Here is a 13,241-nt window from a genome sequence, read left to right on the forward strand (position 1 = left end):
CCAAACGAGCTGTCTAACAGGAACGAATAGGGGTCAGTGGAAACTCCCTGCCGCTTTATACACCGTTGCTCCGTGTTCTTGTTCTAATCTGTCGATATGCCAGCACGTGCAATCCAATAGTAATTAAGCTTGAAATATTGCGCTTGGCCTTTTCGGGCTGTTTACTTTTTTTAACGTTAGCCTACACTCCGATATTTTGAAAAAAAGAAAAAAATCATACATTTGATCTCTTAATTTTTTGTATTGATATTTAGCCTAAGGGTGAGTCATATCTGACTTTTATGAATTTATACCTAATTGATATTCTTGATGCCTATCGACTTTTAGTAATTTAGGCAATTCTTAGTTTAAATAGGGTCTAGCTATTTTGGAGGGACTCGAAATTGCGTGTTTAATGCTCTAATAATCTAGGCTGATATATATTAAACTTTAACTTTTATATTGAAATGGTAAAAAGAGAAACTAGCCTAAATATCCCCCTTCCATTAACCGATTGAAATTAAGAATTTCAATAATTTTCCATTATAATAATAATAAATATTATGTTAATCATTATATAATATATTGTTGATTTATTTAGGATATAGGATAATTCCAGTAAGGCTAACATTGTAGCGTTCTATTGCTTTTTAAGCAGTTTTTTTCCGTTAGGCCTATAACAAAAGCTATAAGCCTACTGACATATTAGGTGTAATTTGTTCTAGAATGGGGTCTCTAATTTCTTACAGAATAACAAAGGGGCTAAATTAAATATCGTGAGAGGTGTCGAATTCCGGTAGGCCTACCTGCCCTAAATTGAACCGTGATGGGCGAGTAAAAGAAATAATGGATAACAATATGGCATTCAGCTTGGTCCCTGAATAATTTAAAAGAAGTGAATAATTACAGTCCAAAATGGTAATTATTGTTGGCGAGAAAGAAAGTCTCTTGCCTGTGAAAGTCAATAGCACTGGGCTGGGTCGCATTACTCCAAACTCCCTCCCCAGGACCTCCCTTCGCTATCAATATTGCAGAAAGCGCTCGTTTTCACATCACAAGCATTCTGGAGGGACTGTCGTGAACAGTTAAACTTAGCGAGGTTAAAATATAGATTTACTCTTCACTTTAATAATGGAACACACTCTGTTATCGCTTTAAAAGTGTTCAAAATATGTTTCTTTCAATTGATTTTATTTCCAGGATTGACAATCATTTCTAAAGTAGGTTAGCCTATAGTGATTTGAATTGTGTAGTCGCAATTAAATAGTTTATTAGCCTATTTTATTTTATTGTGATAATTTTTCTATTAATTAATGCTTCCCATTCTCCGTTTAAAACCCACTTGATTTTTGCGTTAGGCTATAGGCTACCTATCTGAAATATTTAACGCGGACACGGCTTTTAAACTGGTTTAAAGCGTAACGTTGTAAATTACGCTTTGTCTTCATAAGAATGATTGCTCCTAAAAGTTAAACTAACCCGTGGGAACTTAAACATATGCGGGCAACAGCACACCCTATAACCCACACTGATCCAAATAGCCCCCGGAGACAATCATTGCTTAGCCTATAAGTCCCCCGGCACCATGCAGTTTCAATAAGAGTATAGTTTATTTTTAAACAGACACTGAATATAGATGAAAAGGCTCGAGGCCATTCCCTTTTTGTTTTTGTTTTTTTGGTCGTTTTTTTTTTTTTTGGTTGTTGTTGCTAACGTTATTTATGCTTTTTTTCTTCTTATGATTCCATAACACATTCCATTTAAAATAAATCGTGAATTATGCACAATATAAATTATTTATTTTATTTAGAACTGTGTGTGTGTGCGTGTGTGTGTGCGTGTGTGTGTGTGTGTGTGTGTGTGTGTGTGTGTGTGTGTGTGTGTGTGTGTGTGTGTGTGTGTGTGTGTGTGTGTACCTGTTAAAAGACACAAAACAAATCAGTGAATTAATATCGTTTTGTTGTGATAAGCAAGATCTCGCTGTTGTGTGACGGTGGCGTCGAATAGTTTGAAATAGCCTTTTTTACATGGTAAGGGTTTCTCTGAACGACTTGGCCTAGATCCTTTCTTCTTTTTTTATTTTGTAAACATTAGGTTTAATCCAAAATATCTAAATATTTTATTATTATTATTATTATTCGTTCGGTTTTGATGCGAATAGGCCAATTCACCATTATGTAAGAGACATCTGAGCAAATATTTTATTTTATTAAAAACTTACTAAAAAAAAAGATTTCCAGTTTTCTCAGGACGCGCACTAGTAATTCCCACGGAAGCTGGTATTTCACATTAAACAAACCTTTTTGTAGCTTAGCCAACACGCAGCATTTAGACGACTAGGCTACTAGGGTTGAATAAATCTAAAGTCCTCCTAAATGCCACGCGCGCCCCCGCGCAAACTGGCAGACAAGCAATCACTTCCATGTGTTAAAAGATCACGTGGTGAACTTTAAACGTCTCCAGGCCTCAATGACAGCACTGACTGTCGTCCCCATTGGTCCCGAAGGCAAATAGTTAATGTAAATATGCTGGCGCTAAGTGGGAGTGCCTCGCCATTAGTTTAGCTGTCACTTGAGCGCTGTCGAATGTCTTCAGTGGTTGTGTCGTTGAGGTCCGCACTAGCATGTGGTCACCCTCCGCGCGCACCTCAGCAGTAGTCGCGGGAGAGCCGAATACGATGCAAGTCCGCGCGCTCTAATAGGCCAAAAAAGAAAACCGCTAAACAAGCGCTCGTGGATATTTTATATCAGATCGGCGGGATTCCAGGGCGTCTGATTACCAGAACGCTCAATAGAGGACAGCGCATTTATCCAAAGGACTCCAAGACGTATTTTCGAATACGCATTTCCTCCACACATAAAAGGCACTTCGCGTTCTTCTTAAAAAGGTGAGATTTGTCAGTGTTTGCAGTGTAAATGGTTGTTTCTTTAACTGTTCAGAGGCAAATCTTTATCCACAATTTTCTCCAAAAGCGTAGCCGACTTAATAATAGCTTTATACTGCTTTGTTTTGAACTGCATACTGATAAAAACAGACTGTACATTTGTAAAATATATAGGCTAGACTCTGTACAATATAGATAGACGTGTAGGCTATTTTTCGATTTGTACATTTTTTAAATGTAGCCTCAATGAAATTGGGGTTAGAATGCAAATATTGAGCATGTGTTAATTATAGCTCACTTGGTTTTAATATCAGATCCAAAACGTAAAGCTCATCTTTTAGTAATAACAATTAAAGTGGCTTGAAGCTTCTTTACGCCTTTAAGATCTTTGGCAAGGCTCAAGGAAATAGTTTCCTTCTGCTCTAATCCCTGGTGTTGACATTATTTGTTTGCATTTTCAAAAACGGTCCATTGTATTGCACACAAAAACTAGGCTAAACTTGTATTGTAAACAGATTAAATACAATTTAAAAAATGGGCTAAGAATTTCAATGTAATGAACGTCGAGATTAATAGTAGGCTATTAAAACGGTCATCTCGGTATCTCACAAATATCTTTACACAGATAATTTTTTAAAATATGGATTAATTAAAACTGAATTATGCAAACATCGATGCATAAGCTGACTTTTGGCTTTTTCAGCAACATTCTTGTTTCATTCTCATTATTATAGCCTAATAATTTTTTTTAATCGTTTTTCTTATTTTTTTTTCAGTTTGTATTTCAGTAGAGTAGCCTATTATAAATCTTTAACAAATAGATATTCTTCTTGTCCCTCTTCACAGATTTCCAGGAATGGAATCTATCCCAAATCAGCTCCCGGCTGGAAGAGACTCCAGCTGTTCGCCGAACTCCAAACAAGACTTGCCGTCTTACTCTGGCCCAACACTCAAGCCGAACCAAGTCAGTGAGACCTCTTTATACGGAATACCGATTGTTTCACTAGTCATAGACGGTCAAGAAAGACTTTGCCTCGCCCAAATATCCAACACCCTTCTGAAAAACTACAGCTACAACGAAATCCACAACCGGCGCGTGGCCCTGGGCATCACCTGTGTGCAGTGCACTCCGGTCCAGTTGGAGATTCTCAGGCGCGCGGGGGCTATGCCTATTTCCTCGAGACGCTGCGGGATGATTACAAAGCGAGAGGCAGAGAGGCTCTGCAAGTCTTTCCTGGGCGCCCACAGCCCGCCGAAGTTACCGGAAAATTTCGCTTTTGACGTGTCGCACGAATGCGCGTGGGGCAGCCGGGGCAATTTCATCCCTGCCAGATACAACAGCTCGAGAGCGAAGTGCATTAAGTGTTCGTTCTGCAACATGTATTTCTCTCCAAACAAGTTCATATTTCACTCTCATCGCACGCCGGAGTCCAAATACACGCAACCCGACGCAGCAAACTTCAACTCGTGGAGAAGACACTTAAAACTGAGCGATAAAAACTCACCCGATGACGTGGCCCACGCCTGGGAAGATGTCAAAGCCATGTTTAACGGTGGCAGCCGCAAGAGGACGCTGCCAATCGGCGGGTCTGAAAGTTCGTCCTCGCATAGTACGCAACGACCGGGAGGTCAGACCCAGGGGGAACCGTCTGAGGTGCCCCACAAAACTCTCCGATGTGAGGATGACAGGGGCAACGTGACCATGCCGAGCAGCATCCGCAGTTACCCCGTTATCCCGGTGCCCAGTAAGAGTTTTGGGATGTTACAGAAAATTCCACCACCGCTCTTTCCACATCCATACGGTTTCCCGGCTTTTGGATTGTGTCAAAAGAAGGACGACGGTGTGGCGATGGGAGAGCCAAACAAGACAAACCTGTCAGGTGTGTTCTGGCCGAGTGCTAAGGACAGCGCCTATCCCTCCTTTCCGATGTTTTGGCCTACGACGGGCAGCTTGGCCATGCCAACATACCACCATGCCCAACCTAAACCTCCATCTGACGTGTTATGCACCAGACATACTGACCTAGACGCGTCAGAGCAAAGTGACAGAAGCACGAGCACCCCTAAAGATAGTTTACTTGATAACGAACGGTGCTCCAGTACTCAGTCCACCCGGAACGAGGAGGATAAATCTGGGGATGAGAGCAGGTCTATAGAAGGAATGCCAACCACCACCAGAAAAATAAGCTACATATCGGCATTCAGGCCTGTTGTTAAAGATGTTGAGAGCATCGCGAAACTATACGGCAGTAGGGGTCCGTATTCTGGTCCTCGATCCGGCTACATGTCACCAGATTTCTTGAGTGAAAGTTCTAGTTATAGGTCGGTGTCTCCGGACGTGGACAGCGTGGACGATCCGGATGTGGATGTGGAGTCACATAAGGCGCACGAGGATGAGGAATGTCTGCCGCTGTCTGTGGATGACCGGCGGAGTCCCCACAGTTTGGCCGTAGCGCCGAGTGACGGGGTTAAAGGTCAAGACCAAGAGAATAGCCAGATCCACACCATGAGTGATCCACACACGACAAATTTAAGTGAAACGCGCTCGACTGATGTGGAGAGCCACGGCAATAAACACACGACGCGCTTTGAGGTGAGCAACTAAATACAATTTCATTTAAAAACAAGGTGGCCTAATAAGCAAGATTTGTTTTATGAATTTATTCATGATTATAGGCTATTCACCTATAGACATTATTATTATTATTCCTTTAGGCTATTTAAAAAAACGAGATATATATATATATATATATATATATATATATATATATATATATATATATATATATATATATATATATATATATATATATATATATAGGATACATCTGCTTTCTAAATATGGGATACAATTGGTAGTTATAGTAAAAATATTAATCTAACGTTTCCCTTTTTTTCTCAACTTCAACTAAATTTTTCGATGTACTTGTGTTATGTAAAACGTATTTTAATTAAATTTACATTATTCGGGTAATTGTTGTTAATATAATAAATGATGTGAATGCAATGCATCCTGTGGAAAAATTGTCGCGATGGTTTTAAAACGTAATAATTAATTCAGCTAATTTGTTTGTGAATGGCTCTAATCTTAGTTCATTAAATATGCAATTAGGCTTGCATCAAAATATATGCAATATATGCCTAATGTTCCACTCTAATTCTGCTCGTCACATTCAAACAGAAAATGTGAAAGTGGATAATTGCGAATAATTGTATGCTCAATTTTACAGGTCTATGCGCGTGAAAGAGACGAGCACGTGCATCAAATGAGCGCATCTTATTTTGGTTCAACGACCTCTTATCCACGCGAGCCTAGTGGTACGCTTTTTTACATCATGTGGATTTTTATTTTTAAAGAAAAAGTTTTTAGCATAACCCGTTTGTAACATAAATATATTTGCTTATAGTTAAAGACGTGCATGAAGAAGAACCTTCCTCTACAGTGGAGGAGATGGAACCCAAAACTCAACAGGATCAAACCAATGTCAACGAGGAGCGCCTGAAGGAGCCAACTGATGGTGCGTACAGTTCACTGGACCTCCTGATAGTCAACACCAGTCTGGTGATTTTCTTCATGCTTTATTTGTTGTGTGTGCAGATGAGGAGGCAATGCGTAATGACACTGGCAGCAGGGGCGCCTCGATTGAGAAAAACATAGAGAACATGGCCAAAGGTAACTAACAGAACAATACATGACTGAGCATCACCACTAGTCCACATATTTAGCAGAACTGATCATGAGGAAAATTATGGCACCACAAAATAGTACCTTAATTTGTTGCTTCTGGAAATGATGGTTTGGGGTTTTTAGCAATAGCATGCAATAAACCATAAAAAGTCATTTTGAAACATTTGAATAAGCTGCTTCTTTATTTATTATAACAGAGGAATTGCAGAAACAGCTTGTGGAACAAGTCGAGCTTAGAAAAAAGTTGGAACGTGAATTCCAGAATCTAAAAGGTAGGTTGTTTTATGTTAATTTTCTTTCTTATAGCCTATACATTTTTTGCATTTTCCTACACACACAAAAGTCCATCGGATCATAAGATTAGATCATTAACTAAATCTCTAGTGATCTTTGAATGATCTGAACAGGAGTTTTTATTTATTTATTTATTTATATACAAAACTTAACTAAATTGAAATGTGACATTGGTAACACTTAACATTTGTTAACATTAGTTAGCATGAACTAACAATGAAAGATACTTAAAGTTAACACCAACTTTATTGCAATCAAAAATAGCATCTCAGTTTATTGAATCTCAATCTCTTTGTGCTTTTTTAGCAATCAAAAAAAGCATAAATGCTTTGCTTATTGTTAGTTAATGCATCAACTTTCATAAAAAAAATTCTGGGTTGCTTTAACTCAAATTTGGGTCAAATATGGACAAACACATATTTTATTGAAAAATGTAACTCAACTGCTGGGTTTGACCATATTTGACCTAAAATTGGGTTAAACAACCCAGCATTTTTTAGAGTGTAATCTTAACTTAAGTAACCTTATTTTAAAGTGTTACTGTGATTTATATAAGAACTGAAACTTTGCGAACAGTAAAAAAAATGCTGTTTGAATATAGTTTATTTTTAACAGCTATGGATACAAATGCATTACGGGTTACCTTTAAAATGCTGATTAATAGTTGGCCATTTTAAAATTAAATTGCTACAACTATATAAAATCTCACAATACTCTGTTATCAAATAATTTTGTCATGTGTAAATAAGAGGGAGTCTGTCAAAGATGCAACAAAGAGTCATCAAACTAAAGAGTTTGGCATGGCACTCAACCATATGAAAGTCTGAACCAAATTTCATGACAGTGAAAATGTTTTGGAGTCAGTTGGTGGAATGTAATGTTGAGGAATAATTCATACTGTCAGATGAGCAAAAATTGAGAATGAATAATACAGAGAATACGTAAAGCTTGTGATCAATTTTAGTGTAACGATGATTTAAATAGACTGATTCGTGCAACGATCCGTTGTTAATGAAATGTTATTACCCCAAAAGACATCATGACTGTACACAATTGTAAAACATTGCAAAAAGGTTTTCTTTTTTAAGAAATAAAATAAAACAGCTTCACATATAATTCATATATGAATAAATAAATGCATGTTAAATCAGACAAATGAGAGAAATAATTAGGGGCCTAAATATTTTTGTAAAGCACTATTATAATATTTTCTTTTGTGCATATAGCGATATGTATTTTGATATTTAATTTACCTCACATTTTCTTCTTAGACAGTTTTCAAGACCAAATGAAAAGGGAGCTTTCCTACAGAGAGGAAATGGTGCAGCAACTGCAGATTGTTCGAGGTAAGCGTTCGACTTCACACGACAGCTTTTGTACTGAATGAAATGAAACACACTAGAGGTGTAACAATATGTCGTGTCACAATATATCGCAATATAAAATTGCAACAATTTTTATCGTGGTTAGTGACAAGTTAGTGACAATCTGTCTTGTGTGTAAATAAATTCAAGTTTAGAGCGTTTTAGTGTCTCTACTACATTAAAATATTATATATAATGTTGAATATAATGTATAATATTGCAATTGTGGAATATTTGTAGGTCCTGATAATGCCAAATGTCTTATTTTACCAGTAAAAAGTGGCCTACAATAGTTTACATATATCTAGTCAGTGGCCGAGTACAAGCATATTCATCTTAAAAAATTCTGTATTTTCAGCTTCAGAGTCATGAATAATTTTATTCTGATGTCACATTGTCCTCTGCGTTGGGTTACCAGCACCAGGTCCAAGCCTATTCATTTCCACCATCAATGTAATACCAAACAGGGGTGTCAGACTGGGGGTAAAACCAGTACTGATTACCAGGGCCCTAATGGGAGAGAGGGCCCTTATAAAATCTGAAATATATTTTAATATGAAACATGTGGGCCCATCAGGACTGCCTATGCATAGGGCCCGAGATCTTGTGCTAAGCCCCGTACATTTTTTTGTTAACCTTTTAGCATATGTCTTGGACTATCCCAATCATTTTGCATCATGAGTTCAGTGTCTTGATACGTATCGAATTGTGACACGAGGGTATTGTTACACCCCTATAACACACTAAACTGTTTCTATCACACACAGTACAGGCCAAAGGTTTGGACACATTACTATCTGTAATGTTTTTGAAAGAAGTTTCTTCTGCTCATCAAGCCTGCATTTATTTGATCAAAAATACAGAAAAAAATGTAATGTTGTGATATATTATTACAATTTAAAATAATTGGTTTTCAATATATTACACTTTAAATGATCATTTATTTCTGTGATCAAAGCTGAATTTTCAGGATCTTCAGTGTCACATGATCCTTCAGAAATCATTCTAAGATGAGGATTCATTTTCAAAGTTGGAAACAGTTCTGCTCCTTAATGTTTTTTTATAACCTGTGATACTTTTTATAATACTTTGATGAATAAAAAGTTAAATAATAAATAAATAAAAAGTTAAAAAAAGAAGCAAATGTTTTAAAAATAGAAATCTTTTGTAACAACAATATACACTACTGGTCGGTAATTTTTTTCTTTCTTTTTTTGAAATAAATCAATAATTTTATGCAGCAAGGATGTGTTAAATTGTAAAAATTGATAGTAAAGGAGATTTATATTATTTAAAAAATATGTTTTTATTTTGAATAAATGCAGTTCTTTTGAACCTTGTATTCATCAAATATATTAGGCAGCAGAACTGTTTCCAACACTCATAATAAATCAGAATATTAGAATGATTTCTGAAGGATCATGTGACACTGGAGACTGGAGGAATGATCCTGAAAATTTAGCTTTGCATCAGAGAAATAAATGATAATTTAAAGTATAATAAATTAAAAAACACATTTTTTAAAATTGTAATAATATATCACAATATTAAAAAAAAAATCTGTATTTTTGATCAAATAAATACAGGCTTGATGAGCGGAAGAAACTTCTTTCAAAAATATCACAAATAGTAATGAGTCCAAACTTTTGGCCTGTACTGTAACTGATTGCACCCTCTGTAGTTTGAAGTTCACGTGAGTTTGTTCAGCCTTTTATTTGCTTCTAAGCATTATGCTTATGCGGTTTATGCGAGTTGCATAGACAGGGAACTGATGGTTTTTGTCAGCTTCTGAAGTTGGATGCCAGAAAAGGCCATTCACATAACCAGTTTAGATGGCAGGGGGAAAATCCACACCTGAGATATCCTTTGTCTCTCCTGCGCAGACACTTTGTGCAGCGAGTTGGACCATGAGAGAAAGACACGATATGCTATTCAGCAGAAGTTAAAAGGTAACCGATTCTGAAAAAAGGCAAGCAAATATAAGCATTGAAAAGTCTAGGAAGTTAGGCAGTGTGACCATATTCAGATGTGCGACCTTGAATATTTTTGATAACTCTTGAGCCGTACTGCAGTGTATTAGCAGTTATTGTCCTAGAACTCATCAACACACACTAACACATACTCGTATGCCACTTATGTTTTAAACGACTCGTTCACTTTTTTCCCAGAAGCTCACGACGCACTACACCATTTCTCGTGTAAGATGCTGACTCCCCGTCACTGCACTGGGACCTGCACCTTCAAGTCTCCTCTTCTACCACCTTGATGGACACCTATTCAAGACAAACATGTCCTTTAGAAATACTGCTGTGTCAAATAAAACTTTACTTTTCTTCCTCTGCGAAACACTGTCAACCTTTAGACCTGGAATAAGCAAGTGTGTACTGTAGTATTTTAGCCTATACACTGTAATGAAGTCATTTTCATTTGCAAAGGAGTGTTTTCAGAGTCACTGTATGTACTGTATAATTTATATAAAGTTCTAGAAAATTGCATTATAAAAAAATGACATCCCACTTAAACATATTTTCATCAGCTGTAGAAATCACTGGTATTAAGTGGCTATGTGCAATGCATATATTTGTTATGTATCCTGTGATACCTTTTTTGTGATAGGACATTTTGTTAAATTAGATGCAACAATAATTAATGTTTTTGTATATATTATTTATTCCAAGTCCATGTCGGTTGTTTATTCTCATCTGCATATTTGTATATTATTGATGTAAAGCACTTTAAATTGGCAGCCCTAACTACTGAAATGTGGATTAAATGATCTTGTTTGAGTTAAGTCTTTATTTCATCTTTCCATAAAAATGAACTACATTTACACGTGTAATCCCAAAGAACAACATGATAAATATCAAAATCTTAGTTTGAATAGTCTTGCATAATGCCATGACTGTGTCATTATTACACTATTGATCATTGTAGAAATCCAAAAGGTTTGGTAAATATATTCTTAAATTCAGGGCAAGGACATTACAACCCTTAATATCATCATCATTTATGCTTCTCTGAATTTCTACTGTAATTTACTACATGTTTTGTACATAGTGTATTCATATTGTACGATTTACGATCCTCGCCCTTTTATTATGCTCTATTTTAGTTTATTCATTGTAAGAAAAAAAAATACTGCTGAAATTAGTTTTCACAACTTAAAATTCAACATTAGCATAACGACTAATATCTTAGTGTTCTTGCTACCTTAAAATATTATGTTTAATAAACTTTTATTAGGGTTTTTCGAGTCATCACAACAAATATCACTACATTTTGAGTGTTGGTGATGTTTACATTTTCATTTGGCTTAGGCATTTATCCATGTACATGTAGGATGGATATATATATATATATATATATATATATATATATATATATATATATATATATATATATATATATATATATATATATATATATATATATATATATATATATATATATATAGCTCCATGCTATATGAGCTACAAAAAAGCTTTGAGTTGGATACTAATAAAAAATATTATATAATCAATTATTAATCAACTTTTTTATTTATTCTTGCTTTTTTAGGTTTTATTTTTAGTAGATGTAGAGGCAATTTCAATACTCATTCATACACTTAGAAAGATTATGAAGTATTAGCTACTTTTAGAGTAGAAACAGTTTTTAGTTCTCATAATGTTATGCTTTTTGTTATACAAGCAGCATGAGACATGGTTTTGAATGTGCATCAGGGGAAAAAGAAGTATACTCAAGTACATTTTTAATGCATTTAATAGTACTTATTTTTCTCCTACATCTAAAGGGTGATGAAGGTCAATGACACACCACATGTCCACATATAAATTCTTAGCATTTGTAACTTAATAGCTCTATTATATCCTTATGTTTTAGGTTTTGTGATGAGTCTGACAGCAACCTTGGAGGAAAGAAGATGCTGTTTGGTTCTTTTCTCTTGGCCCATCAACTTCCACAAAACATGTACAGTATGGAGAGCATCACCTCACGCAGATGCGGCTGCCCCACGTATCAACTTATATTATTATGGTAAAAATAAATGTTATTAATGTTATTATATTGTATTAATTATGTTATATTTAATTGTTCAAGTCAGCTCAATCCTTTTTGTATGTGTATATATATATATATATATATATATATATATATATATATATATATATATATATATATATATATATATATAAAATTGTTATTATTATTATTTATTTATCATTATTTTTCACAGATAAGTAGAATTAGGTATCCAATAATCTTAAAATAAAAGATAAATACACAATGAAAAACTAAAGTATAACATTAGAAAAACAAATACTCTAAAAAATGTATAATAATAAAACTAAAAAAATAAATAAATAAAAAATAAAAAAACCTACGTAAAATAATAAATACCGTTGTGCCCTGTCAAATTTAATGCAAAAAAATAAAATAAAAATCCACAGAAAGGAGTTGGAAAAAGGTGCGCGTCTGCCATCTAGTGGACACTTTTTTTCATAGCATATTTAACTGCTTTAATCGATTTGTTCGTTATTACCATGGTTATAACACACTGAACCATATTGGTAACACTTTATTTTGCAGTGTCCTTGTTACATTATGTTACATGTACTATAGCAGTAGGCTAGATTATGCATAATTACATGCAACTAACCCTCATCCAAACCCGCCTGTATACGCTAGCCTACATGTTTTTAATTACTGAAATTACACCTTTAAATAAGTTGTAACCCATATATTTTCAACATGCGCTATTGGCCTATAAAGCTGGTAATCAATCCGCTTGGTTCTTTAATTTGCCTACTTTTAAAGCAAACTTGTAGATAGCTATTTTGTTTCTAGCTTCTACTTTTCGTTTATTTGTGTATAGTTTTAACAAAGTTTAACGGTTACCCTACAAGCGCTTTAGGTAAGCAAACATTGAATAATTAGCCAATCGAAGGAATGTTACGAATAACTTACTATTAAGTCAATATGGAGCACACACATTTTTTAGCCTAATTATTTTAGCCTTTTATTGAACTAAGCC

General features: G+C 35.2%; 1 protein-coding gene across 13 annotated transcripts in view; it reads left to right on the top strand.

Annotated features, from left to right (window-relative positions):
• Positions 1 to 10,995, top strand: part of skor1b (SKI family transcriptional corepressor 1b) — a 70,285-nt gene extending 59,290 nt beyond the window's left edge. For 6 of the 13 annotated variants that reach the window (XM_067420509.1, XM_067420507.1, XM_067420508.1 and 3 more), the window contains 8 exons: positions 3,710 to 5,456; positions 6,094 to 6,181; positions 6,271 to 6,381; positions 6,462 to 6,536; positions 6,749 to 6,823; positions 8,117 to 8,191; positions 10,093 to 10,158; positions 10,378 to 10,995. In XM_067420509.1, coding sequence (XP_067276610.1) covers positions 3,710 to 5,456; positions 6,094 to 6,181; positions 6,271 to 6,381; positions 6,462 to 6,536; positions 6,749 to 6,823; positions 8,117 to 8,191; positions 10,093 to 10,158; positions 10,378 to 10,475 — 2,335 coding nt within the window. In that variant the 3' untranslated portion in view covers positions 10,476 to 10,995. Of the gene's footprint in view, positions 1 to 2,544; positions 2,867 to 3,709; positions 5,457 to 6,093; positions 6,182 to 6,270; positions 6,382 to 6,461; positions 6,537 to 6,748; positions 6,824 to 8,116; positions 8,192 to 10,092; positions 10,159 to 10,377 lie in introns of those variants that run through there. The other 7 variants (XM_067420516.1, XM_067420511.1, XR_010898587.1 and 4 more) reach the window with 7 other exon arrangements.
• Positions 10,996 to 13,241: the final 2,246 nt, after the last annotated feature.

This window comes from Pseudorasbora parva, chromosome 16, assembly GCF_024679245.1.
Source record: "Pseudorasbora parva isolate DD20220531a chromosome 16, ASM2467924v1, whole genome shotgun sequence".
Taxonomy (NCBI): Eukaryota; Metazoa; Chordata; class Actinopteri; order Cypriniformes; family Gobionidae; genus Pseudorasbora; species Pseudorasbora parva.